The sequence below is a fragment of the Triticum aestivum genome, chromosome 1B (assembly GCF_018294505.1).
Source record: "Triticum aestivum cultivar Chinese Spring chromosome 1B, IWGSC CS RefSeq v2.1, whole genome shotgun sequence".
Lineage (NCBI taxonomy): Eukaryota > Viridiplantae > Streptophyta > Magnoliopsida > Poales > Poaceae > Triticum > Triticum aestivum.
The window spans coordinates 447,623,398-447,649,754 of NC_057795.1; the positions used below are offsets into that span (position 1 = coordinate 447,623,398).

The 26,357-nt window shown below is 42.1% G+C and overlaps 2 protein-coding genes across 5 annotated transcripts; both read right to left on the reverse strand.

Moving 5' to 3' along the window:
* Nucleotides 1-9,826: 9,826 nt before the first annotated feature.
* On the reverse strand, nucleotides 9,827-16,720 carry LOC123130390 (28 kDa ribonucleoprotein, chloroplastic). 4 transcript variants are annotated; one of them, XM_044550304.1, is made up of 14 exons: nucleotides 16,568-16,720; nucleotides 15,862-16,079; nucleotides 15,681-15,770; nucleotides 15,228-15,293; nucleotides 14,356-14,421; nucleotides 14,151-14,239; nucleotides 14,019-14,064; nucleotides 12,959-13,013; nucleotides 12,288-12,364; nucleotides 10,920-11,070; nucleotides 10,702-10,835; nucleotides 10,527-10,631; nucleotides 10,303-10,434; nucleotides 9,827-10,136 (listed from the first exon to the last, which is right to left on the reverse strand). In XM_044550304.1, exons 2-14 carry the CDS (start codon nucleotides 15,877-15,879, stop codon nucleotides 10,071-10,073), a joined length of 1,095 nt encoding a protein of 364 aa, XP_044406239.1. In that variant the 5' UTR covers nucleotides 15,880-16,079; nucleotides 16,568-16,720; the 3' UTR covers nucleotides 9,827-10,070. The 4 variants fall into 4 exon arrangements, with proteins under 4 accessions (XP_044406239.1, XP_044406231.1, XP_044406246.1 ...); XM_044550296.1 differs by having other exon boundaries at nucleotides 10,920-11,073; XM_044550311.1 differs by lacking the exon at nucleotides 15,862-16,079 and having other exon boundaries at nucleotides 10,920-11,073; nucleotides 15,681-15,818; nucleotides 16,568-16,710.
* A 1,251-nt stretch (nucleotides 16,721-17,971) lies between these two features.
* On the reverse strand, nucleotides 17,972-26,086 carry LOC123130422 (uncharacterized). Its single transcript, XM_044550325.1, has 14 exons — nucleotides 25,641-26,086; nucleotides 25,450-25,551; nucleotides 25,312-25,344; nucleotides 25,125-25,192; nucleotides 24,627-24,724; nucleotides 24,397-24,448; nucleotides 22,265-22,357; nucleotides 21,552-21,662; nucleotides 20,669-20,867; nucleotides 19,709-20,133; nucleotides 19,375-19,484; nucleotides 19,144-19,202; nucleotides 18,824-19,011; nucleotides 17,972-18,342 (listed from the first exon to the last, which is right to left on the reverse strand). The coding sequence occupies exons 1-14, from the start codon at nucleotides 25,966-25,968 to the stop codon at nucleotides 18,154-18,156; spliced, it is 2,055 nt and encodes a 684-aa protein (XP_044406260.1). The 5' UTR covers nucleotides 25,969-26,086; the 3' UTR covers nucleotides 17,972-18,153.
* Between the last annotated feature and the right edge of the window lie 271 nt (nucleotides 26,087-26,357).

Genomic DNA, 26,357 nt, shown 5'->3' on the forward strand with positions numbered 1-26,357 from the left:
GTCATCTGTGAGGGTGAGAACATAACGATATCCTCCGCGAGCCTCAGCGCTCATTGGACCGCACACATCGGTATGTATGATTTCCAACAAGTTGGTTGCTCGCTCCATTGTTCCGGAGAACGGAGTCTTGGTCATTTTGCCTAAGAGGCATGGTTCGCACGTGTCAAACGATTCATAATCAAGAGACTCTAAAAGTCCATCGGCATGGAGCTTCTTCATGTGCTTGACACCAATGTGACCAAGGCGGCAGTGCCACAAGTATGTGGGACTATCGTTATCAACTTTAAATATTTTGGCATCTACACTATGAACATGTGTAATATTACGCTCGAGATTCATTAAGAATAAACCATTGACCATCGGAGCATGACCATAAAACATATCTCTCATATAAATCGAACAACCATTATTCTCAGACTTAAATGAGTAGCCATCTCGTATTAAACGAGATCCAGATACAATGTTCATGCTCAAACTTGGCACTAAATAACAATTATTAAGGTTCAAAACTAATCCCGTAGGTAAATGTAGAGGCAGCGTGCCGACGGCGATCACATCGACTCTGGAACCATTCCCGACGCGCATCGTCACCTCGTCCTTCGCCAGTCTCCGTTTATTCCGCAGCTCCTGCTGTGAGTTACAAATATGAGCAACGGCACCGGTATCAAATACCCAGGAGTTACTACGAGTACTGGTAAGGTACACATCAATCACATGTATATCAAATATACCTTTGGTGTTGCCGGCTTCTTATCCGCTAAGTATTTGGGGCAGTTCCGCTTCCAGTGACCCTTCCCCTTGCAATAAAAGCACTCAGTCTCAGGCTTGGGTCCATTCTTTGACTTCTTCCCGGTAACTGGCTTACCAGGCGCGGCAACATCTTTGCCGTCCTTCTTGAAGTTCTTCTTACCCTTGCCCTTCTTGAACTTAGTGGTCTTATTGACCATCAACACTTGATGTTCTTTCTTGATTTCAGCCTCTGCTGACTTCAGCATTGAGAACACTTCAGGAATGGTCTTTTCCATTCCCTGCATGTTGTAGTTCATCACAAAGCTCTTGTAGCTTGGTGGGAGCGACTGGAGGATTCTGTCAATGACCGCCTCATCTGAGAGGTTAATGTTCAGCTGGGTCATACGGTTGTGCAACCCAGACATCTTCAGGATGTGCTCACTGACAGAACTGTTTTCCTCCATCTTACAACTGTAGAACTTGTCGGAGACATCATATCTCTCGACCCGGGCATGAGCTTGGAAAACTAGTTTCAGCTCTTCGAACATCTCATATGCTCCGTGATGCTCAAAACGCTTTTGGAGCCCCGGTTCTAAGCTGTAAAGCATGCCGCACTGAACGAGGGAGTAATCATCAGCGCGAGACTGCCAAGCATTCATAATGTCTTGGTTCTCTGGGACGGGAGCGTCACCTAGCGGTCCTTCTAGGACATATTGTTTCCTGGCAGCTATGAGGATGATCCTCAGGTTCCGGACCCAGTCCGTATAGTTGCTGCCATCATCTTTCAGCTTGGTTTTCTCTAGGAACGCGTTGAAGTTCATGTTGACATTAGCGTTGGCCATTGATCTACAAGACATATTTGCAAAGGTTTTAGACTAAGTTCATGATAATAAAGTTCTAATCAAATTATGAACTCCCACTTAGATTAGACATCCCTCTAGTCATCTAAGTATTACACGATCCGAGTCGACTAGCCCGTGTCCGATCATCACGTGAGACGGACTAGTCATCGTCGGTGAACATTCTCATGTTGATCGTATCTTCCATACGACTCGTGTTCGACCTTTCGGTCTCCGTGTTCCGAGGCCATGTCTGCACATGCTAGGCTCGTCAAGTTAACCCTAAGTGTTTTCGCTGTGTAAAACTGTCTTACACCCGTTGTATGTGAACGTAAGAATCCATCACACCCGATCATCACGTGGTGCTTAGAAGCGACGAACTGTAGCAACGGTGCACAGTTAGGGGAGAACACTTCTTGAAATTTTTGTAAGGGATCATCTTATTTACTACCGTCGTCCTAAGTAAACAAGATGCATAAACATAATAAACATCACATGCAATTATATAGTTGTGACATGATATGGCCAATATCATATAGCTCCATTGATCTTCATCTTCGGGGCTCCATGATCATCTTGTCACCGGCTTGACACCATGATCTCCATCATCATGATCTCCATCATCATGATCTCCATCATCATGTCTTCATGAAGTTGTCACGCCAACGACTACTTCTACTTCTATGACTAACGTTTAGCAATAAAGTAAAGTAGTTTACATGGCGTTATTCAATGACACGCAGGTCATACAAAAAATAAAGACAACTCCTATGGCTCCTGCCGGTTGTCATACTCATCGACATGCAAGTCGTGAATCCTATTACAAAGAACATGATCTCATACATCACAATTCATCATTCATCATAACTTCTGGCCATATCACATCACATGATCAATCGCTGCAAAAACAAGTTAGACGTCCTCTAATTGTTGTTGCATCTTTTACGTGGCTGCAATTGGGTTCTAGCAAGAACGTTTTCTTACCTACGAATCACCACAACGTGATTTTGTCAACTTCTATTTACCCTTCATAAGGGCCCTGTTCATCGATTCCGCTCCAACTAAAGTGGGAGAGACAGACACCCGCCAGCCACCTTATGCAACTAGTGCATGTCAGTCGGTGGAACCGGTCTCACGTAAGCGTACGTGTAAGGTTGGTCCGGGCCGCTTCATCCCACAATACCGTTGAGCAAGAAAAGACTAGTAGAGGCAAGTAAGATGATAAAATCCACGCCCACAACAAAGTTGTGTTCTACTCGTGCAAAGAGAACTACGCATAGACCTAGCTCATGATGCCACTGTTGGGGAACGTTGCAGAAAATTAAAATTTTTCCTACGGTTTCACCAAGATCCATCTATGAGTTCATCTAAGCAACGAGTCTAGGGAGAGAGTTTGCATCTACATACCACTTGTAGATCGCGTGCGGAAGCTTGCAAGGTGATGATGTAGTCGTACTCGACGTGATCCAAATCACCGATGACCAGCGCCGAACGGACGGCACCTCCGCGTTCAACACACGTATGGAACAGCCACGTCTCCTCTTCTTGATCCAGCAAGGGAGGGAGGAGAGGTTGAGGGAGATGGCACCAGCAGCAGCACGACGACGTGGTGTTGATGGAGCTGCAGTACTCCGGCAGAGCTTCGCTAAGCACTATGGAGGTGGATGAGGTGTTGGGGAGGGAGAAGGAGGCAACCAAAGGCCGAGACGTTCAGGTATGAAGTCCCTCCTCTCCCCCACTATATATAGGGGTGCCAAGGGGGGGTGGCCGGCCCTAGGAGATCCAATCTCCTAGGGGGTGCGGCGGCCAAGGGGGGTTTTCCCTCCCCCCAAGGCACCTAGGAGGTGCCTTACCCTCCTAGGACTCTTGCCCCCCTTGAACCCTAGGCGCATGGGCCTATGTGGGGCTGGTGCCCTTGGCCCATTAGGCCAAGGCGCACCCCCCACAGCCCATGTGGCCCCCCGGGACAGGTGGACCCACCCGGTGGACCCCCGGGACCCTTCCGGTGGTCCCGGTACAATACCGATAACCCCGAAACTTGTCCCGATGCCCGAAACAGGACTTCCCATATATAAATCTTTACCTCCGGACCATTCCGGAACTCCTCGTGACGTCCGGGATCTCATCCGGGACTCCGAACAACATTCGGGTTACTGCATATACATATCCCTATAACCCTAGCGTAACTGAACCTTAAGTGTGTAGACCCTACGGGTTCGGGAGACATGCAGACATGACCGAGACTCTCTCATTCAATAACCATCAGCGGGATCTGGATACCCATGATGGCTCCCACATGCTCCTCGATGTTGTCATCGGATGAACCACTATGTCGAGGATTCGATCAAACCCTGTACGCAATTCTCTTTGTCAATCGGTACGTTACTTGCCCGAGACTCGATCGTCGGTATCCCAATACCTTGTTCAGTCTCGTTACCGGCAAGTCACTTTACTCGTACCGTAATGCATGATCCCGTGTCCAACACCTTGGTCACATTGAGCTCATTATGATGATGCATTACCGAGTGGGCCCAGAGATACCTCTCCGTCATACGGAGTGACAAATCCCAGTCTCGATCTGTGTCAACCCAACAGCTACTTTCGGAGATACCTGTAATGCACCTTTATAGTCACCCAGTTACGTTGTGACGTTTGGTATACCCAAGGCACTCTTACGGTATCCGGGAGTTACACGATCTCATGGTCGAAGGAAGAGATACTTGACACTTGCAAAGCTCTAGCAAAACGAACTACACGATCTTTTATGCTATGCTTATGATTGGGTCTAGTCCATCACATCATTCTCCTAATGATGTGATCCCGTTATCAATGACATCCAATGTCCATAGTCAGGAAACCATGACTATCTGTTGATCACAACGAGCTGGTCAACTAGAGGCTTACCAGGGTCATTGTGTGGTCTAAGTATTCACACGTGTATTACGATTTCCGGATAATACAGTTATAGCATGAATACAAGACAATTATCATGAACAATGAAATATAATAATACTTTTATTATTGCCTCTAGGGCATATTTCCAACATTAATGGCTGAACTGCAGGAAGAAAATCCTACACTGTCTGAACCCTGGTTTATTAAGTGCTATGTGAATGGGATGAGAGATGGAATAAAATACCAATTAAGACTTCATAGACCCACTTCTCTAACTGATGCATACTGCTTGGCGAAGGAGATTGAACCTTGTCACCCTCCTCCTGTGACACAGGTTAAGAAGTCCACAATTCCTTACAATAACTACTGGCAGAAAAATGTAACACCTACAGCTGGCAAACAAGTGATCAACACTGTAGTAGTCCCAACAACTACTCCACAAAGAACACTGGACATGTTAACAGCCAAATTCAGAAAAGCAGAAAAGTTGGGGAGTGTTGGAGATGTGGTGATAAATGGTTCCATGGCCATAAATGCACTCTAGTTCCTAATGTGCACATGTTACAACAAGAAATGGAAGAATCTGGTCCAGAAGAGACAGAACCTGATCAACAGAAAGTAATGGAAGAAGGAACAGAACAACATGAGCAAGCAATGTTTATATCTGCACATGCTATGGGCCAGCAGCTTGATGTGCAATCTCCTACAGTAATTGTGCATGTTAATGGAAAAAGGCAGTAGCATTACTGGATACAGGAAGTTCAACCTCTTTCATCACTGAGCAGTTTGCTATTAAATCAAACTTTCAATTACTCCCTGTTAAGCCTAGAAAGGTTTCTGTAGTTGGAGGAGGTCTGCTGCTTTCTGTTGCTGTAGTTCCAAATTGTGTTTTTCAACTGGCCAAACTGAAGTTGGAACACTCTTTCAGAATTCTCAACCTCCCTAGTCATGATATGATCCTAGGGTATGATTGGTTTTCATTGGTTAGTCATGTGGCTTTTTATGTGCCACACAATTAGTTCAGTTTCACTCTCTAAGGGAAAACAACAGTCACAACAGCAGTTTACAACTCCAATGAGGAAATCCTGGAAATACCAGCAGAACAAGTAACTAAGTTGTTGGACAAGGGTGTGAAAACTTTTCTTCTCCAAATTCACAATATAGTGGCTCAAACTCCTGAAAAGCACTGTATCCCAGCTGCAATAAACAACTTGTTACAGGAGTACAAGGATGCTTTTGCAGAACCAACAACATTACCTCCCAAGAGAGAATTGGACCATAAAATCCCCTTGATGCCAGGAGTGGATCCACCTCATGTAAGGCCATATAGAGTCCCCCACCATCAAAAGGCAGAAATGGAAAAACAGATCAAACACCTACTGGATAATAAGCTCATAAGGAACAGTCAGAGTCCATATGCAGCTCATGTTCTTCTAGTCAAAAAGAAAGACGGTACTATGATGCTGTACTGGTTTTAGAAAGTTGAACACGGTGACAGTGAAGAACAAATTCCCTATACCAGTTATTGAGGATCTACTGGATGAGTTGCATGGAGCAAAGATTTTTTTCCAAAATTGACCTAAAGTTAGGATATCATCAGATAAGAATGGACCCTGCAGACATTCATAAAACTGCATTCAGAACTTTTCTGGGGCATTATGAATATTTGGTGATGCCCTTTGGATTATCTAATGCACCAGCAATATTCCAAGCTCTCATGAATTTCTTGTTTGCTAAGTACAACAGGAAGTTTGTACTGGTATTCTTTGATGATATCCTAGTGTTCAGCAATACTGTTGAAGAGCATGTGGAACATTTAAAGCAAGTGCTGCAAATCTTGAAAGAAAACCAGTTGTTTGCCAAAATGTCCAAATGTGCTTTTGCAGTTCCTCAAGTGGAATATTTGGGACATGTAGTTTCTGGAGAAGGATTAGCTACTGAGCCCAGCAAGATTAAAGCAATTGTGGGCTGGCCTACACCCACTGATATCACTAAGTTGAGAAGTTTCTTGGGCCTAGCTGGTTACTATAGAAGGTTCATCAAAGATTATGGAACAATTTGCATGCCATTGCATGATGCTCTTAAGAAAGGAAAATTCCTGTGGACAGCAGAGCAAGATAAAGCTTTCAAAAAATTACAACAAGCTTTGGTAACAGCCCCAGTACTGGCCCTGCCCAATTTCAATGTCCCTTTTACATTAGAAACTGATGCTTCAGGCTATGGCATTGGTGATGTACTTATGCAAGAGGGCAGACCATTGGCATACTACAGTTCTTCACTCTGTCCAAGAAATGCTGCCCTATCTACTTATGAGAAAGAAGCTCTAGCAATCCTGGAAGCTTTAAAGAAATGGAGACATTACTTACTGGGAAATTCGGTAATCATCAAAACTGATCAGCAGTCCTTGAAATTCATAACTGACCAAAAGATTAATGAAGGAATACAACACGAATTAATGATGAAGTTGCTAGAGTCCAATTTCACCATTCAGTATAAGAAGGGCATTACCAACAGAGTAGCTGATGCTCTGTCTAGAGTACTTCCCAAATGCATGTCTATATCCACTGTTACTCCTGAGTGGGCAAAGGAGTTGCTCAGTAGCTATCAAACTGATCCAACCACAAAGAAACTGCAGGAAAAATTGCTAGTACAATCTCCTGAGGACAAGTCTGATTACTCCATACATGCTGGTATTATCAGATTCAAAGGAAAAATTCTGGTGGGAAATGACAACAGTTTGAGGGAGAGATTGATTTCTGCTCTACATAACTCACCTGTGGGAGGACACTCAGGTATGAGAGCTACATATCAGAGAGTGAAAGGAATTTTCTATTGGCCAGGTCTTAAACAAGTTGTGGAACAGTTCATAGCTACTTGTCCTATCTGTCAGAGAGCAAAGCATGACAATTGCTCACAGCCAGGACTTCTAGATCCTTTACCAGTTGCTGACATGGCTTGGCAGCACATATCAATTGATTTCATAGAAGGCCTTCCCAATTCCCAAGGAAAGGATGTGATACTAGTGGTAGTTGACAGGTTCACCAAGTACTCTCATTTCATACCTTTGTCACATCCTTACACAGTCCAGAGTGTAGCTCAAGCCTTTGTAGATAACATTATCAAACTTCATGGACCTCCAACACTCATTATCTCTGACAGAGATAGGATCTTTACCAGCCAACTGTGGAGAGACATCTTTGCTGCATACAAAAGTGAACTAAGATATAGTTCAGCCTACCACCCACAAACGGATGGCCAAACCGAGAGGATAAATCAGTGCTTGGAAACATATTTAAGGTGTATGACTACACAAGAGCCAAAGAAGTGGTTAGCATGGCTACCCCTAGTTGAATATTGGTACAATACCAGTTATCATACAACCCTGAAAATGAGCCCCTTTCAAGCATTATATGGATTTCCTCCCCCATTGATTGCTGAATTAGCAATACCTGGACCTGATAATGAGGAAGCACGGGACTTCTTAATAGCCAAGCAGAATATGTTGCACCAATTGAAAGAAAACTTGCTGCAAGCTTAGAATAGAATGAAAAGGTATGCAGATCTGAAAAGAGTGGAGAGACAATTTGAAGTTGGTGATTTGGTATATCTTAAGATGGCACCATACAGGCTTGCAGCATTTGGTTTCAGAGGCGCAATCAAACTACACAACAAATACTATGGTCCATTCTTGGTGATCCAGAAAATTGGCAACAGTGCTTATAAGTTGCAATTTCCAGAACAGGTGCAAATGCACCCAATTTTCCATGTCAGTCAGTTAAAAAAGCACTTGGGTCACAAGTCCATTCCCAGGCCGCACCTACCAATGGTGAATGTTGATGGCACCATCAAAACAGAACCGGCTCAAGTATTGGAAGTCAGACAGGTCCCTCGCAAAAACGTGCCAGTGGTATAGTGGCTGATCCAATGGGCAAATCTAACAGCGGAAGATGCAACCTGGGAAGATGCAGAGTTCATCAAACACGTCTTTCCGGCGTTCTTTCGGAGCACAACCGAAGCCTGGAGAATCAACAATAAAACACCATGAGGACACGCCGGCTCTTCAGGAGGGGGTAATGTCAGGTCGCGATATCTGAAGATTTACATTCAGTTAACTATGGCAATTCTGGCACATAACGATTCGGGAGATCCAACGGCCTAGATTGGCTCCTCAAGCTACGCGTGTCGCCAGCCGTTAGTTTTCTTTCCATTACTGTTACTTTTCATGTGTCTCTGTCGATAGCGAAACAGCCACCTACTTAACAGCCGGGTTGTGGCTGATCGGGATATCGAATCTTCTAGATTTTCCTTCGAGGATGAACCCTAAACTCATACGGCATAACCTATAGTAATATATGCCCAGATTGGGGCCTCTTTCCTCGCAATTCTTCCATACAAACCGTTTCTCTGAACCTGTAGATCATCTAGGACCTGACAGCGTCGCCCCGGCGTGGAGCACGAGCTGGTCGCGCACGCTGGAGACGAAGCTGCCGTAGGTCAGCACGCGGCAGTGGGTCATGCACATCATCGCAGTAGTTTACTACACTTGTTGACCTGGGCTAGCTTGACATCGTAGTGGTTTTTTTTCGAAACGGAGGCAAAGATTGCCTCATCTATTAATAAAGCAGAAGAGAATTGCCCAGTTAATTATGGAAAATCGGGCAAAAACCGAAACAATAAGGGCCAAGCCCACTCCCATAAACTGAAACACACAGGGCAAAGCCCACCCTCATCAACGACTTGTCGACCTGCGGACAGACAACGCAGCTCCGATTCTGACGAAAAACTCAGAAGAACGAAACCAGGCACGGCTGGCGCCACGGAAGATCGCCGAAAGGCCACAAGCAGCCAGTCATCGTACACCACAGGGCCTCGCCGCCGCAGCTTCGACTCCATAGCAACAAACAAACCGAGGCAATACCGTGGACACGCCGGAGAAGAGCCGACTATCGCAACCATTGCCGCGTCACCGACATCGCTCCCACCATCGTAGTGGGTTGTGAAATCGTGCTTGTCTGACTGGTTTGCTTATTTTACCGTTTGGCTAAAATACGTTTCTACTACCTTCTTTTTGGGGGGCAACGATGCTGCAACCGCAAACTAAGTAACAAGGCCCAGTAGGTTAATCACTTGACCAACATTCAAAAACCAAGGGAAGGGTGCGCGTTGCAGGAGAAGTCAAATTTAGCCTTCGATTCAGCGATTGCAAGATGCTGGCAACACATGTGCATTTCAGAGGAAATCCTCGGATAAAACATGGGCAACCGGAACCTTGGCTAGCCGAATTTACGCAAGGAGCAAACCAAATAGGCCCAACGCTGAAAAACGTAATCAAACTGCACAGCTAACCCGTCTGCCAGCTAGCATAATCGGCAATGTTCAGAGTCTGCCACACCATATAATCAAATTTCCGGTGGCACATGAATACAGAAAAACGTCATGAACAAAAAGGGTTACGCATATCCTGGACAAAAACAAACATAAGTATACACGGTACCATAGAATCCTGACAACGGAACATCCTTTTTTTCACTATCATGTTCTCACAATGTCATAGCATCTTCATGCTATCATGTCGCTTAAATGCTGTGATGGCTCCAAGAGAGTGCCTCAGTAGGGTCTGTAGCGCGGTTGTACTCTTGATCTGCTGCTACTTCCACTGGGACCATAACCATACTGAAACGTGAGAAAGATTTGTTAGCCAATGTTTCGCAACTCACAAGTGATAATCGAGAAAGTCGAAGAGCGAGTGGGAAACTAATTTGAAGCCTATGCCGCTTCACAAAAATATACATGAAGAAGATGAAAACAGTAGTAGCTTTAGTTACTGCTCTCTACTTACATCATAACCAAGACTGCCAGAGAACTGGCCATAAGACATCATCGGGCTGTAAGCTCCATATGGCCCAGGTGGTTCCATGTACCCGCCTCGACTGGGGCCACCCTCCACGGGTGCAGCTGAGTCTACAGCAACCTGGGGAGAAAACACAAGGCAGATCAATGAATTAATCTCCGCACTGGCATTTTTTGCAGGCTGAGCTGAGGCAATGGCTCTTGTTGTCTCACCTCCTGTCCCAAAATTTCATGACTTCTTCGTGCTACACGATCTGCTACACCGTCCTCAGCAAAAGTAACAAAACCAAAACCACGGTGGCCGCTCTTTTTTGGATCCTACGATAGCACTAGGGTTTGTAAGTTGTCAAGAGACTAAACACTACCAATAATGATGGGAGAGCCAAACCTTTGGAATGTATGCATCCACAATTCTGCCAAATCGGCCAAAATAATCCCATAAATCATCAGTATTTGCTTCTTGTGGGAGTCTACCAATGAATATCTTTTTGCTTGATACAGGGGGCTCATTCAAGTATCCTCCTAGCCAATTTTGATGCAATATTCAGTAACAATCGATTGTTTCCAAGTCAAAATATCAGGCAAAGTGTAGAGCTCAAGACTTACTTCCATAAGCTGGCCCAGGATGATCATACAGTGTTGGTACGCCCAGAGCTGCATATCTGGTAGCAGCTGTAATGTATGCATTGTATGAGCCATAACCACCCTCGCCCTGTGCTCCTCCCCCCCTCCTTGGAGGGTGCCTCACTTCTTCATCCTGCTATGTAGGAGGGAAAGCAATATCGTAAATGGATAACTACAGCACCAGTGTGAGGCTACCACAGCCCTTGTCCTTGATCTCTTTATCTCTCTTTAATGAAGTAAACCTAATCTCAAAATGTGTACATGTCTGTGCAGTATTCAAACAGCTCTTTTGAGCAATTATTGTGGTTGTGTCTCATATGGGATCACCAAGCCATAACACTATAATCATGTGCTTTTCACATCCCTGAGTATAATCATGTGCTTTTCACACCCCTGAGTGTTTCGATTTCTTCGTTCCAAAGAAGCCCTTTATAGGATCATGGTCGTATCCGAATGCTAATTGTAGCATCTTTAGGATCATGATCCTGCGGACCTACATTTGTAAGCAAAATTTAGCATTTAGCCTGTGTTTATGTTCTTTATATGCTTTCATACTGCCTCCATTTTCCAGTACATTGAAAATGTATCATTTATTACTGTTAGATGCTACAGTTCTTCATTAATTCTACCATTACAACAATTTTCAACCTGTATAGAAACATTTGCTCGTACAGGTTCATCAAACAAGAAAAGCATATACATTTGCTATGACCTTCCAACTTCTTAAGTAACACATTAATACATAAATAAAGATAAAAAGGGTACATAGTTATAATGAATTGTATTGTATGCATTATTACTTCCTCAAATTTCATAAAATTGGTCGTTTTGGACATAGCAAAGTCAAACTTCAAAAACTCTGACTGCATATGTATCTTCAAAAATGTTCAGATTGGACACATGATAATCATACATATAGGTTTATCTTGACAAAAATCACAATAAAGTTTTGTTCAACTTTATACATACATTGCAATAGGAATAAGTAATCAAAGTTGCATTTTGGGGATTGTGCCCATGTCCAATATAACCCCTTTTCAAGCACTAGAAGGAGTAAATTGGTAGGATCATGGTACGATTGGATATCACAACCCGGACCAGTTCAACCACAAAACAATCCACCACTTTGCAAGCACTAGGAGTAAAATTGGTAGGATCATGGTATGATTAGATATTACAACCAGGACCAGTTCAACCCCATAACAATCCTTCCTACTTCCTAGACTAAACCATAGTGTCAAGTCGTCAACCCTGGGTGTTAGTTCTAGTTTAAGTATTAGAGATGGAGCACACAAAATATTACATGTATTCCAAGTTCAAACACTGAGCTAAGTGAATTGCGAAATGTACCTTCGGAGTTGCACGATCAACAACAACTGTTGTGCCATCAATCTCATGATTTTCTTGCATGACATTGTCCACGCACTCTACAAATTACAGTTGAAAGTTACAAACTAAAGCTAAACAGGTTGTTGAGGAACACTATTACTCGTGGTAAATGGTGAAGCAAATGGAAGTTCCAAGAATAATTTAGGAATGCAGCTTCCAAATTAAAATCAAATCCTAGCTCATGCCTCATGCACAAGTGAAGTAGATGAGAACAAATAAGCACTTAGGCAGAAGAATGTAAGATCGTAGATCTGAGTCAAAACTCTAGTTACAAAACAGACAATAATCAGTTAAAAATGTAAGCTAGTGCGGGCATTGCTGCTACAAACCTACTGCGTGAATTTAAGGTTATGGGTGATGGTGAAATTCATAGGGGGTCTTGCTGTACTGCGGCGGCACTACAAGCACCAGTCCCACCATTATATTGCTATAGTACAAAGGCAATGTTCTTGCATCACATGGAAGACCAAAGTTATACTCCCCTGATCCAAATTAATTGACACATCCTCTATACAATGTGCATACAAATTAATTAGGATCGGAGGGAGTAACATTATTCCTCTATTTAGTTCAATCTGACCTACCAACGTATTAATTAAATAAACGTCTCTTAGAAGATTCTATACACGTACCTGCACTCCGGAAAGTGACAAAGCCAATTCCACGATGTTCTTTTGAACCCAGTTCCTGCACGAGATTGGTGGGAGAACAAAACCCATGTTAGCAGAAGCATCTTGACTCAAACTGCAATTTCTCTGTAGAATATTTTGGACATAATCATGGAATGGTTGCATCAAAGAGGTGGCCAGCAAATAAAAAAAGATATTACAGGGACTAGAAAATAAAGGAAATTGGGCATGTGAAAATCCAATTCCACCCGTCTTGTCTATTCTAACTAAAGTGATGCAAGCGAGCTGACCAGACTCCTCAACAGGCTGTATGCTTTCACAGGTGTCTAGCGGTAGACAAGTCTGTAAGCTTGAACCCTCATCTATGTCCATCACAATAATCTGGGTTTGTTAGATATGGAAGCTCCAAAGACTAGATGAAAAATCATTCTAACTTCTAAGAAAAGTTGTCTCAAAGATTCTTAAGTTATACTGGACGAATCTCTCTTCAACAGTACACACTTGACAAATCAAGGCACTGTGTCTTGTCAGGTGTTCAAAACTAATCAAACACGTGTGGGGGAAGTAGCTTGACCATAGTATAACAGGTTTATGCAGCAACAACAACAACAACAAAGCCTTTAGTCCCAAACAAGTTAAGGTAGGCTATATAACAGGTTTATGCGTTCAATTATATTGAAATATGTCCTAAAGATGCTTGCACAGCATCAATTTTAATTGTCAGTCAAAAGAAAACTAGAACATTCTTTGGTATTTGCCTCCTTGAGTGATCGTGAATGGCCAGGAAAGGTGTAAAGTCATTAAATCAGTAATTTGGTGATCTTTAACGTGAAAAGTAACTTCCACTAAAACAGTGCAAACGTTGGCTGGAAATATCTTCAATGTACTATCAAAAAAGAGAAGGTAGCAGATATTAACATACAGAAAATTGATGCCAATCAGCAACTGTTTTTGTTGTTTGTATATTACCACAGTTTTAGTAAATACACTAACATGAACAAAACGAGATGACAGCACCTCGATCTAGAATATTATATATCTCGTATCAGCTTAATTTCCTCACCTTGGGCATATAAAGATCTGTTATTTCTCCAAAAGTTTGAAAATGCCTGTTCAAACAATCTCAATGCTTAGACAAGTTCATATATTGAAGGTTGCGTAGATCAACAATGGCAAAACATGTACTGGAGCTCACCTGCGAAACATTGACTCATCCACAGACTGTGGAATCCGAGCAACAAATATCCTGGTAGCTTTCTTGTTTCCTGGAGCTCGCATTTCTTCCTGTGTTTAGAACTCATCACATCGTTACCAAAAAAGGCAAGCAAAGGTCTGGCACTGAAGATCTGTCGTATGCTGCATATGGTAGATGAGATTTTCCACTTTTTGCTAATATTTACCTTGGGAGTCGCTATCTTCACTTCCAGAGTTCGGTCTCCAAGAATATGCTCAGAGTTAACAACATTCTAAAAAATAGTACACAGAGAATCGGAGTTAATAGAGGCGACAGGAGAGAATCATATATAACTAAACTAGTCAAAAGATGCCATCAAATCATATCCTAATCACTTCTCAAAACTTTCTTCATTCAGTTGACTAAAGCATGACCAGGACAAAGGAAAATGTATTGGTTTGCTCAGAAATGTCTGTACTTCCGGCACACTGCCTCCGTTCCAAAATACAAGGTATATTAGCTTTTTCTAGAAGTCAAACTTTTCTATATTTGACCAATGTTTATGATTTGGTAATGTGGTTATTGATATTTTTTCTCTATAAACTTGGTCAAACATAAAGAAATTCGACTATCAGAAAATTAATACACCTTATATTTTGGAATGAAGGGAGTATTGTTGACGGCTAGAACACTGATAAAGTACCCATCTAGAACTAACAATTTTTTGTTAGTTTAACATTTACTGTTATACTTTAGATAGTGTTAAATATGATTGGTTTGAGCGAAGCAATAGCATGTATTAAGTGACTAGTTGCCCATTTTCTTTAAATGGTTGATAAACAAGCAAGATGCCACTACAGGACGTTAAAACTGAGGAGAACCTCACACTCGGTGGGGATCAACTAGATGTACAGTATACAACCACAAGAGAGGTAAAAACAAAAAGATCTTTGTCGCAAAAGGCAATGTAGAGGTTAGTTATGTACGTTGTCAAGGAATGAAACGTAAACAATAGAGAGTAAGCATTACCATTTGCCACTGGCCTCAGATAAGATGCAATTAAAGTCCTAATAAACCGAAGGGATTCCCGTTTATTACCTTTGCATCCTCTACTGACGAAAACGTCACGTATCCAAAACCACGAGATCGACCAGATGAGCGATCCTGACATTTTGTAAAGGTACAAAACATGTTGGTAAATTATTAGATTGGAAATGAGCAATAAAACATGATTTGAATAAAAAATGATGTAGCCCATGAAGAAACAAAATTCAGTCGTCCCTTGAAGAAACAAATGACATAATAGAGAAAGATAAAAACACAAAGTCAAACTTGTTTTGATTGCAATAAGAACAATATCCATGTGTGCCTTTGCGAGATTGAGGGCAGACCATCAATTAGACAAGAGACAGTTCAGTTTTCAACGTTGCTTAAAAAAAGATGAATATTAAGTATAAACTTATTTGAAACATCAGCGCTGAAAAATTGAGGAACGACACAAGAAAGACTATGCCTCATCAAATTGATAGCGGATGTTGAATTGTCACAAACCTTCATAACAATGCAATCATCCAGGGGGCCAAACTTGCTCATGTACTCTTTTAATCCTTCTGTATCCACATCCCAGGGGATTCCAAGAACCTAAGCGCATGAAGTGCTCACCCTTGTTACTCCTGGAGGAAGGCATCCCTAAAATAGATCTCGTGAAATGAAAAAAGGATTAGTAACTAACCACAAGCTTTGAAGCCATGCTATCACTACGCTCCTCTCCTGTACTTCTCAGGCCAAGAAAACTCCCGATCTATGCTTCTTCAGCGACACCCGGGTGTTGCTCTTATCGAGCTATGTGTCCAAAGGAAAAGGTTCCCAAGCCTGAGACTCTCCCCTCACTCTTGAGGCTGGACTGGCGACCTCCACTCTTTATCGATCTCACTCAGCTCACGGTAGTAACTAGTAAAACAATGGTAAAAGTTACTCGATTAGTACTTCAACATCTATGGCATGAAGAACAGTAGCAGCATGTTGTTATAATTATCACTCGTCTACAGTAAAAACAAAGGTAGAGAAAACTAAAACACAGGGCAATGGGGACAGGAGGAACGCGGTGTCCCCGGCGGGATTGAGGCGTCGGCGATAACGCTAAGGTAGGTCACAGGATTCAGGCGGAAGGGGAAGAAAAGGTACACGGGATAGTAGGGTTCGGCTCTGGATGGACATGATGTATATAGAAGAACTAATCAGGATAAAATCGCGTCGCAATTTTCAAACCATCGAGAAATTCCAAATCTGACGGCGCGTCAAGCCATCTTCTTGGAGGGCCTAAATCTCGAATTGCTCCGAGGAAGAGGCTGAATTCCCTGGCGCGGAAACCCACGGGGCAGGAACGGACCTACGTCTCGCGGAACGAAGGGGGGGGAGAGGTGGGAAGAGGGACGCACCTGACGAGGAAGAGGAAGAAGAAGGAGATTACGGCGGCGGAGAGGCGAGGTCGATGGATCGCCCCTGGCTCCGAGACTGAGGAGAGAGGACGGGGTCGGGGAGCAGATTTGGGTCTTTGTCAGCAGAAGAAGAAATCAGGTTACGGATTAATGTGGCGGTGTGCACCCAGGTCCTTCGTACAATTCAAATTTATAGTCTACCCCAATTACAATCGTTTCTTTTCTTTCTTTTTTTGCGGGTCTACTATACCAACTTTTATTTACTTCCAAAAAAAACTTTTATATTGCTGCAAAGCACCATCATCCACAAGACCACCACGAGGCCAAAAACTATCTAACAACAAAATCCGCCTGCTTATGGTGCCACGTTGGTATGTGATAGTTAGGTTTTTCCAAAGTTTTAAAACGCATAGGAGGATTTCGTGGGCGGCTCTCAGCTGCCATAGTGTGCAATATCGGCGATTGAGGCAATTCTCTAGTGGGGATAGATGATTTAGAGGATGTTATTGAATTTGGCTCGTTTAGCGGGACTTTTATACGATTTTGCATTGGTTACCATATCATGGCGTCCAGGCTTCCCGGCGGCAATGCTAACGTGATCATGACAATTTCGCAGGCGATTTAAAAATTGTGATTTTCCCCCATCTTCTTGCACTATGGTCGGCTATCCCCACCACGACCATACCAGTCACCGCGAATTATAACTACATGCGGTCGCTAGGTAGTCGAGGCATGCCCGCTCGACATTGCTCATCGGTTATTGCCCACTAAAGTCAAACTTGATACGTTGTGACCAAAGCCTAACATGGATCAAAACTTTTCTTGTCTTTCCTACCCATATGCAAATCAATCAAATCTTATCAAAACCTAGAATATTATGGGTATAAGATTTATGTTGGACATCATGGGTGTTGAACCATTAGAATATGTATACCCTCATTCGAACGCACACAGTTTGGATTTTTAGACTTTCACAGCTACTTCAAGTAATCGTTATATGAATCAATATGTGTAGTGTATGTTTAAAATACCATAACCTGTTACACGGTAGGAGAATAAAGTGAATAGAATTTATTTGTTGGCATGTTACACTGAAACTACTTAAGAGTAACGTTGGGGCAGCACACAATTGATTTTTCATGTGATGAAGTTTAATAGTGTTGTGGTGGTACAAATTTATATTGACATGCTAGTTCAATCCTAGGGGAGGATCAGACTATGGATTCATATCCTACATGCAATCTAAAAAAAGATCATTTTTCAGTTAGTCATTTGCTAAACATAGCAACCAATTTAGCCACTCAAAATCTGGTGTGTTTTGTAGTTAGATTATAATCTATTTTTTCAAACAAAATTGTACCTTATTCACTGACTAATTTTGCATAGCAGATAACAAAATAAATCTAAGCAAGGCCACAATGCAGAAAGTTAACCAGTTTGATAGTTTCTACATGCGGTCACACGACGGGCATATGTACACAAATGCCATAAAGCTTTGAGACACCAAATTTACAATAGCCAACGAAGGAGATAACTTAGCAAAAGTAAGTATAGGTTCGGCCACTAAACTATGAAGTTGAGGCACATCAGAGAGATTCTGCAAAAGGGGGCGCCTCAAGATCAACCTCTTGCCTCATGACACAGGTCATGAGCCACTCACTGCTGAATGTCTTTATGCCTCTTTTTGATGCATCCATTGCAAGCTCCATGCCTTCTTCACATGCCAAGAATATTGTCTTTGAGGGCTCATCTATGTCATCCAGCTTACTGATGATCTGCAACGTAAATAGATGTGGATAGACTTTAGAATAGCTTGTGTAATTATGTTCTCTTAGGAACTAACAATAGAAACATTCCAAATGATGGACTCATGCAAATTTTGGAATTGACCCAAAATTATTCTCAAGAGCTTACTAGTAATGTCATCTAGTCAATACTTGCAATTTAAGTGTCATCTGTATGTAAGCAAATCATTTTAAAACATTTTCCATAAATAAAACCACATGTCTAGGGATATAAGTTTGCACTTGAACTTCAATGGTGACATGTGTTATTTAAAGATGTTGGAGCAGAACTTCATGCCTCACATAATAGAGCGTAGAAATTGGAATGCCCTTAAATATTTCACAGAAATAGGACCTCCAGGTTCTAGAATGTTTCGTCGGATGGTAATTGGATAAGTTCTGCTAAATCTGTAACATGTTCAAGAAGTTTGGCCATACATGAGTTTCACATGACAGGATGATCTTTAGTTACCTTGCCACCAGAGGATTTGATAACTGGAGAGAGGACACCAGGAGAGGGTTCGATGTGCTTGGTCAAACAGAAAGTGTAGCCAGAAAATAACAAGCAAGGCCTCTCTTTAGCCCTCATAACCGCATCTCTCATTTCAGACTTGTACTTCATCTTATATTCTTCATCATCCAGAACATGTTCTGCTTCACCTACGAAACAGCACAAAAGTGCAAGATAAGAAAACAGCATAAGTTGTTCTTTGCTCACACATTTCATTTCTTCCATTGCACAGAAACAAATGGCAATAATTGGTCACCTAGCCATCTCAAGTTTTGACTCACCTACAAATTTCCCTTGTTTGAAGCTCTGTTTCAGCCAGTTTGGAGAAACTATCCAAGCCCTGCAATCAGTATATGGCCCAGTCAACTGAAAACTATTACTCCACGGTGAGTACTATGCTTCAACAACTATATGTGAAATGCAATTCAGTGTAAAACAAGGAATGGAAATTGTATTATAGTTTGAAACGTGATGAACTGGATTGTTTAAGGAAAATGTAGATGAAAACTAACCCAGAACTTAAAGCAATACAAAAGTTCATAGTCCTTCGAGCTTTTCCAGTAACGACATGTGTGCATGAACTTCCTTCACAGGTAACAACTCCCCCGAGCATTTCAACTACCTGCACCATAATTCAAAACCCAACACATATTTAGAAGCAAGAAAAATAACTAAATTAGTGCAAAAAAAGAGTATGAACTTCTTTCTGAAAGAAAAATAGACTGCAGTTTTCGTCAGTGCACCAGTGAAAATTTCTTTGGTAAGCACATACTCATACACTGCTTTATTTTCGAAATGCCGCTCACATTTACTCAAAAGTAAGAGTAAAGTTTATGTAGGAATTACCTCTGTAAGCCGCATCTTCTTTGTTTCATCTGCAATATTCATGAGCATAACTGAAGGCCTTCCATTGGAACAGGTAGTGGCCTTAGCATCTCCTGATATTTTGTTGTCAACGTGGACTACCATACTAGGAGCCAAAGGTGTGCTATTTATGGATAGAGATTTGTCACAGATACCATTATGTCTCATGTCTTGTGTATGGTCAGCGTGACCGCTGCATCTTACTCTTTTTGACTTCAGTGAAGAAGATGAGGATTCATATGTCCGTTTCTTTGGTTGTTGATCAGATAATGAGCATCCTTCACTACCAGCAGAAGCTTCATTTCTTACCACATTTGCAGTCTTGCTGACTTTGTCACATCCAGTGGTCTGGGGAGACAACTTTTCACAGGAGGGAACTACAGTATCCATATCACCAGGAGAGATGCCTGGAAAATTATCACAGAAGATGAGTATTAGACATGTCACAGAAATTTTCTGCATATGCACCGATGCTTATATGATTTAGCCAGGTGTGTTGTCGCTGTTCCTAAGGTTGAATGAAATCAAACTTGATAAACCAATAAGTTACAGACTTGTCCAGTACTATTGCAATGTATGAATAATAGTTGTAGCGTAATATATGCTCAAAATTTCAGCTTTACGTTCTTTGCACAACTTCCATTGTTAATTCGCTAAATTAACGCACTGCAATCCGCACAATAAAAGATTTTCTTTGAGCAAATAAATGAACCATTGCATTGGATATATATTGACATGCCAATTCTCTATGGCCAGACCGTGTATCATTGCTCCTGTGTGGCCAGACTATGTATATCATGGTTCCTCCTACTTTATAATTTTTTAGTGGAGTTCTTAACTATCCAACTTGGATATAAAGTGATGATCAATTCTACTGGAATTAGTGGCTCTGAGGTATCTGAACCTGAAAATTTACATAATTATGACTTCATGAAGACTTACTATCTGGTACCACGGCATGCAGCTGAGAAGTTTGTGGTTCTGCCAGTGAGTTTTTGGACGTGGTTGGCAAATCCTTCTTAATATGTGTAACCATAAGCATTGAACTGCCTGGAAAGCATAATGCTCTCTTGATATCAGCCCTTACTGGAATTCTGCGAATCTTACCTTTAGTATCCACCTCTCCAACAGACACAAAACCCTGCAATGCACTCAGGAGAACAGACCAGTCATATCATTAGCATAACCTTGCAATTCTTGATTGGATAAACATGTTAATAAAGTAGGATACAAAATAGGAGTATCTTCGGTAAAGAAAAAGCCACTACCCACTAACATAACAGTGACTTCAATGAGCAAAAGAACTTCATTTACTCTGAACTGAAATTCATCTTGTTACTTTACAAGTAGGCCTGTTCAAAACCTAAGCCTGATGGCAGGCTTTGGTCTGGGCTTGAAAAAGCCCGACCCAAAACTGCCAGCAAACATAAAAAGTAGCCTTCGTGGATTAAAAATACATCATTTAAATCGTTTTTGCAATAAAATACTGGTTATTTTACTATCAACTACTACTCTCAGGCTTTCTTGTCAAAAACCAGGCTGGGGCACGAACACCCATGATCAGGTCTACTTATAAGTTGCTAATCATTGAACAATTACATGAGAACGAGCATAAGAGTGCAGATACTACAGACTGTCAAAATACAAAAGTATAACAAGTCAAGCATGTTTCTTCATTTCTATTTGCTGCATGTTTCTCTTGCCAATAATGCAAGCACGAGATTACTAAACTATATAGCATTTGCCAAACCTAGTATTAGGATATATTTATTATATAAAAGAAAACTGAAACAAACAGAGATATCAAATTTCCATTTCCACTTGCCTGTTTAAGCCAAAATCCTTCAGAGACCTTATCTGCCCAACAGAATATATTGGTAACACCAACATTGTGAAGACGCTGGCTAAGTTCCTTATACAACAGATGACCAAAACCCTGGACAATATTAAAACAACTACCTTAATTATGAACCTTTTAGGAAAACTATGGACTACTGTGTACATTTCATTCACCATGTGTACTTCAGAGTGCAGAAATATCATTTACCAAGAAAAACATAATATAAGCGAAATGTGCTCATAATTAGTTTGCACTATCTTATAAGTTTAGACTGAGAATGTCAAGAAATATAACTGAATGCTTTGCATGCCATAAGAGGTCTAATTGTAGTCCAGGAAGAAGTATTTTGAGGCGACTTGTCTACCTTTTAGTAATATACTGTTTCCCTCATAATCCAAGGATAGCTACGGTAAGGTGTGTTCCCGTCAAAAAAGGGGTAAGGTGTGTTACATTAGATAAATTGTAAATACCATATGACTTTTTGTAGGATATAAAGAATTTATGATGAGAGTGCATGTATGGTATGTTACGTATGTAGTATAAATAACCAGTGGGAACAGACCCATTAGGCAACCAGTAAGGGGGAAAGTACCAACAAGGCATGCAGAAGTAAATAAATTTTAGTAACATGAAATAGGAATGGATCTTGCAAAAGGGATGGTAGTTCCGAAGTTTAAGAGGGTTTATGAATGGCATACCACATGTTGAAAAGGCGATGTCACAGCTGCCAGGGGTATTTCAGCATATTGTGTGTCAGCTGGCACTATCTGATATGATACAGCAGCTATGATCTGTGTGACAGAGTGGTTAGATTTTAACTTCTAACAAAACCTGGCATGGTAGTTTAGTTGTAAAAGCAAGGAGTAATACTTCGATTATCCATGAATACTAGATTACCTGCTCTTACACTGTTGTTCTACTTTAACATAAGTAAATAGAGAAGTTCGCAGTAGGTCAACTTCACTGTACTTACAGTTGTTCGAGGTTATCTATCTGTTTTCACTAGCCACTAGCAGAACTCACTTGTCAGTTGTCACACACATTTCCTGAGATAATCTAATCTATTTATTACTAAAACGGTAGAAAAACAATCCACTTCGTCCACATACACAAAAATATATGCTACATGCAATATTAACGAGGCCTAATTATACGCTTGAGATTTAGCAATGAATCAACTATCTACATTAGCACCAGGGGGATGATATCATGGATGAAATTAGCAAGCCAATGAGCCTATTCTTGCTTTCTCGCTTTGTAGTTCTATCCGGGTCCTGAACGTGGTCAGTTGCATCTTTGTTTCAACTAAGAAAAATATGTTTTCTGTTTCAATTAATTCAGCAAGGTAGACGTGATGGTGATTTCAAATTTGACATTTGATAATTGTGCTCTCACAAAAATTAAGATTATCACTGCGTTTTTTACAGCACTACCGCAAATTGATGTGTTTGGTAAAATATGCCTAACATGTGTTGTGGCCACGTAGTATAACTGTTGAGAATGTAGAAAACCGTGAGTTGATAATATGTGAATATCAAGAGCAACAATTTAGCGGTTGGTTACGGTGGATCCTAGCTATAATTGTTGAGATTTAAAAGTCCATAAAAGAAATGTATAATCAAAGAGACAATCTTATCTATACCTATACATAAGAAATGTACAAAATGTTTCCATATAAAAATAAGCTGCAGATAATTTTTTGATAAAATAAAAGTTTTGTGCCTCATTGCGTTGATAGAAAGACTTATTTACAAGCCTAGAAAGGGCCACACTCAGAATATTTACAACACCGCACCCCTAAGAGCTAGGCAGCACCAGAAGTAGCGCCACAAAGCCCACCACCACTCCTTTTGTCCACAAATGGGCCAGGCCTTTATTGTGCCAAGCAGGTAGTAATGTTGGGCTGCATGCCGTAGAAGGCAATTGGATTGTGCTGCTTCCAAATCCACCAAGCCACAAACATAATCACCAAAGAGGTGCCCTTCTTTGCGGCCGGGAGTGGATGGCCTGCTGCCACCAGTCCACAAAACTTACCCCGGAAGCATAGCTAAATTAAATCATGGCAGTGCGATCGCATAAGGTACATGTATCATAGCACCGCAGTGAAGATCACATAAGCTACATGTATCATAACATCGAAGTGGCAACCACCGACAAGATATACCGTTCAAGCAGTCTAATCAGAGGCAGATGGTTGAGAAGCGGTGAGAGAACCAAAGCAAAGAAAGGATGGAGTGAGATTTTGTTTAGGGGGGGGGGGGGGGGGGGGGGGGGGAGCAAATAAGTGAGATGATAAATGACAAATACACAACAACTTTCATTCACATTGACAAAAATTGTCTTTACCATTGGTCATGGTGGGTTTATCAGTGCAAATTAATCAGATTGCTTAACTCTATCAATAAACTATAAAAATAATACAAATACTATCGGGTGGACAATAATAAGACAACTCCATTATACATATAAACTCCATAAGTCTCCTTCTGGGGGTGCTTATGTAGATGTACAAGTCTTCAAATCATTTAAGCTATATAGTACATCAGTAAAATCAAACGCATCTCTAGAATCAAACACATAAGTGAAATCGAACACATCTCTGGAATCTCATCTGTTGCCTTTTGGGGATGCTTATGTGATGTAGAGAAGTCTTCAAATCATGTCTATCCTTTTTATATTTGCCATACTTCTGTATCGGCAAAGTATTTGTGTAATTTACTTGGAAACGTAAAGCAAGTGGGCAGATAAACCAATCTAGAGTAGTACTTATGCATTATGCGGTCAAATAGGGCGATGCGTGGGTAGGGTGCTAATGATGCTTAATGCTTACCTCTTCTGGCCTGCCAGGTGAAATAGACCTCAGAATTAGAGTCTTGTACTTCCTGGGGAAGAAACGAACATGAAACCATAATGTTAACTCTTTTCTGCTCTTCCGAACAATAGCATAGTAATAATATTTATTCTCTGTGCTCTTACAAAACAAACAAAATAGAATAATGTCAAAGCAAAAACTCCAGCTAGAATTTTTTGAGTGCCATCAATTAAATAGAATATTTTTACCCATTCATTATGCATTTTTCCAGAAATCCTGATTTTCTCCCAGTGTCAGCAGCATAGTCCATAGTTGGAAGCTCCTTCTTATAAAGCCTCAGAACTTCCTAAACAATTAAGAGCGAAATACACGTTACCACAATATTCTTGGTACAATCATTAATGCTTTGGCACTAAATATCATCCCTGCAGTATTATATCAGCCAATTAAAAACTGAACTCTAGCTTCCAGAAACCTAATGCCACAGTTATCACAACTCAATAAGTATTTTTACTACGGTTATATCTAAATTAAGTCTGTGTCCAATTGTACCAATGTGTATAGCCAATATGCATCCATGTAATCCTTCAAAAATAAATCTTTGAGGAAATCGCTGTAAAACATGTAGTCTACAATCAAGCACTCTACAGTATCAGAATCAGAAAGTAAAACTCAGACAATATAGCACTTGTTTGTCCCTCATGCAACAGAAAGCTAAATACAAAGGTTACAAAAAGTTCGGTTACCTGGAGCAAAGATTTATTTAGGCTATCGGCCTCATTGGGGTTCAGAAGGATGAAATCAGAACCCTCACCTGCAGACAATACAGATGTTACATCAGAGCAGTTAACAGAACCAACACTGATTCGACTCGCCTACTTGTTCTTCTCTCATAAGAAAATGGCGCGCACACTCCAACACTATTACACTAACCAGTCCCATCAGAAGAACTCCTGGCTCCATCGACTGCACAGGGATCATTGAGAAAAAAGCTGTGGCATCAAGAACGGCATCTAGGAAAAAAAGCAGAAGAAAGGAAATGCGGGGAACACGGTATTCCTCGCGCCATACCCGTGATCAAGATCTTCGCGCCCCTGGCTCCCGAAATGGTGAGATTCTGCTCCGTGGACACGCACCTTAGGCCGCTCCCGTGGATCTCCACCTTGCAGTTGCCTGCAAAACGGGTGGTTTCGCCTTGTGGGTGAGGCACAATCTACCGCCTGGTTGGGGAATCGTCGCGTCGGGGGAAGGGTTCCGCGTACCGATGGAGAGGGCGGGGGAGGAGGCCTCGGCGCCGCCGGCCTTCGCCTTCGTCTTCCGTGGTCTTCCCATCTGGTGATCCACTTGCTCGGATAGTTCGCGGATATTCAGCAGGGACTCGAGCCTCGACTCTGAAGCAGCTATGGCTAATGGCTGGTTGGGATGCGAAAAGAGGAGTTTGGGCGGGGTGCGGGTGTGATTTGGAGTTTGGGCGGGGATTTCCGCGCGGGAACGAAAAGAGGAAATTATAGTTTTTTTAGGGCAGTAATCTGCGCCAGTGCGCCGGCCGGGAGTTTCGGCCGCGCACACAGCCGTTCGATTGGATCCCATCTTCTTCCCTCCCGTCGTCTTCAATCTGAGTCAACGCGCTTCTCCTGATTAGACCCATCCACCGTAGCTTCACGGCAATGAACAAAAAAGGGGCGCCGTCCGCTCGCATCAGGCAAAGGCCGTGCGTCTCCCCCTCCCCCCTCCCCCGGCTGACAGATTGAAGTTCCCCGCCGGCCATGGATGTAACATTCACCCGCGCCGCCCTGGGTTGCAGACCCGCTCGCCGCCGCCCCAGCACGGGTGCTCGCCGCCGGTTGCAACAAAAATATCCAGCCGCTGGCCGTGGCTCCCCCGGATGCTCGTGCTTGAAGCCTCGCTGGCGACGAGCCCGTGTAGCACCGGCACAAATGGTTATACACAGCGCCGTACCAAATCAGCTCAATGGTGGT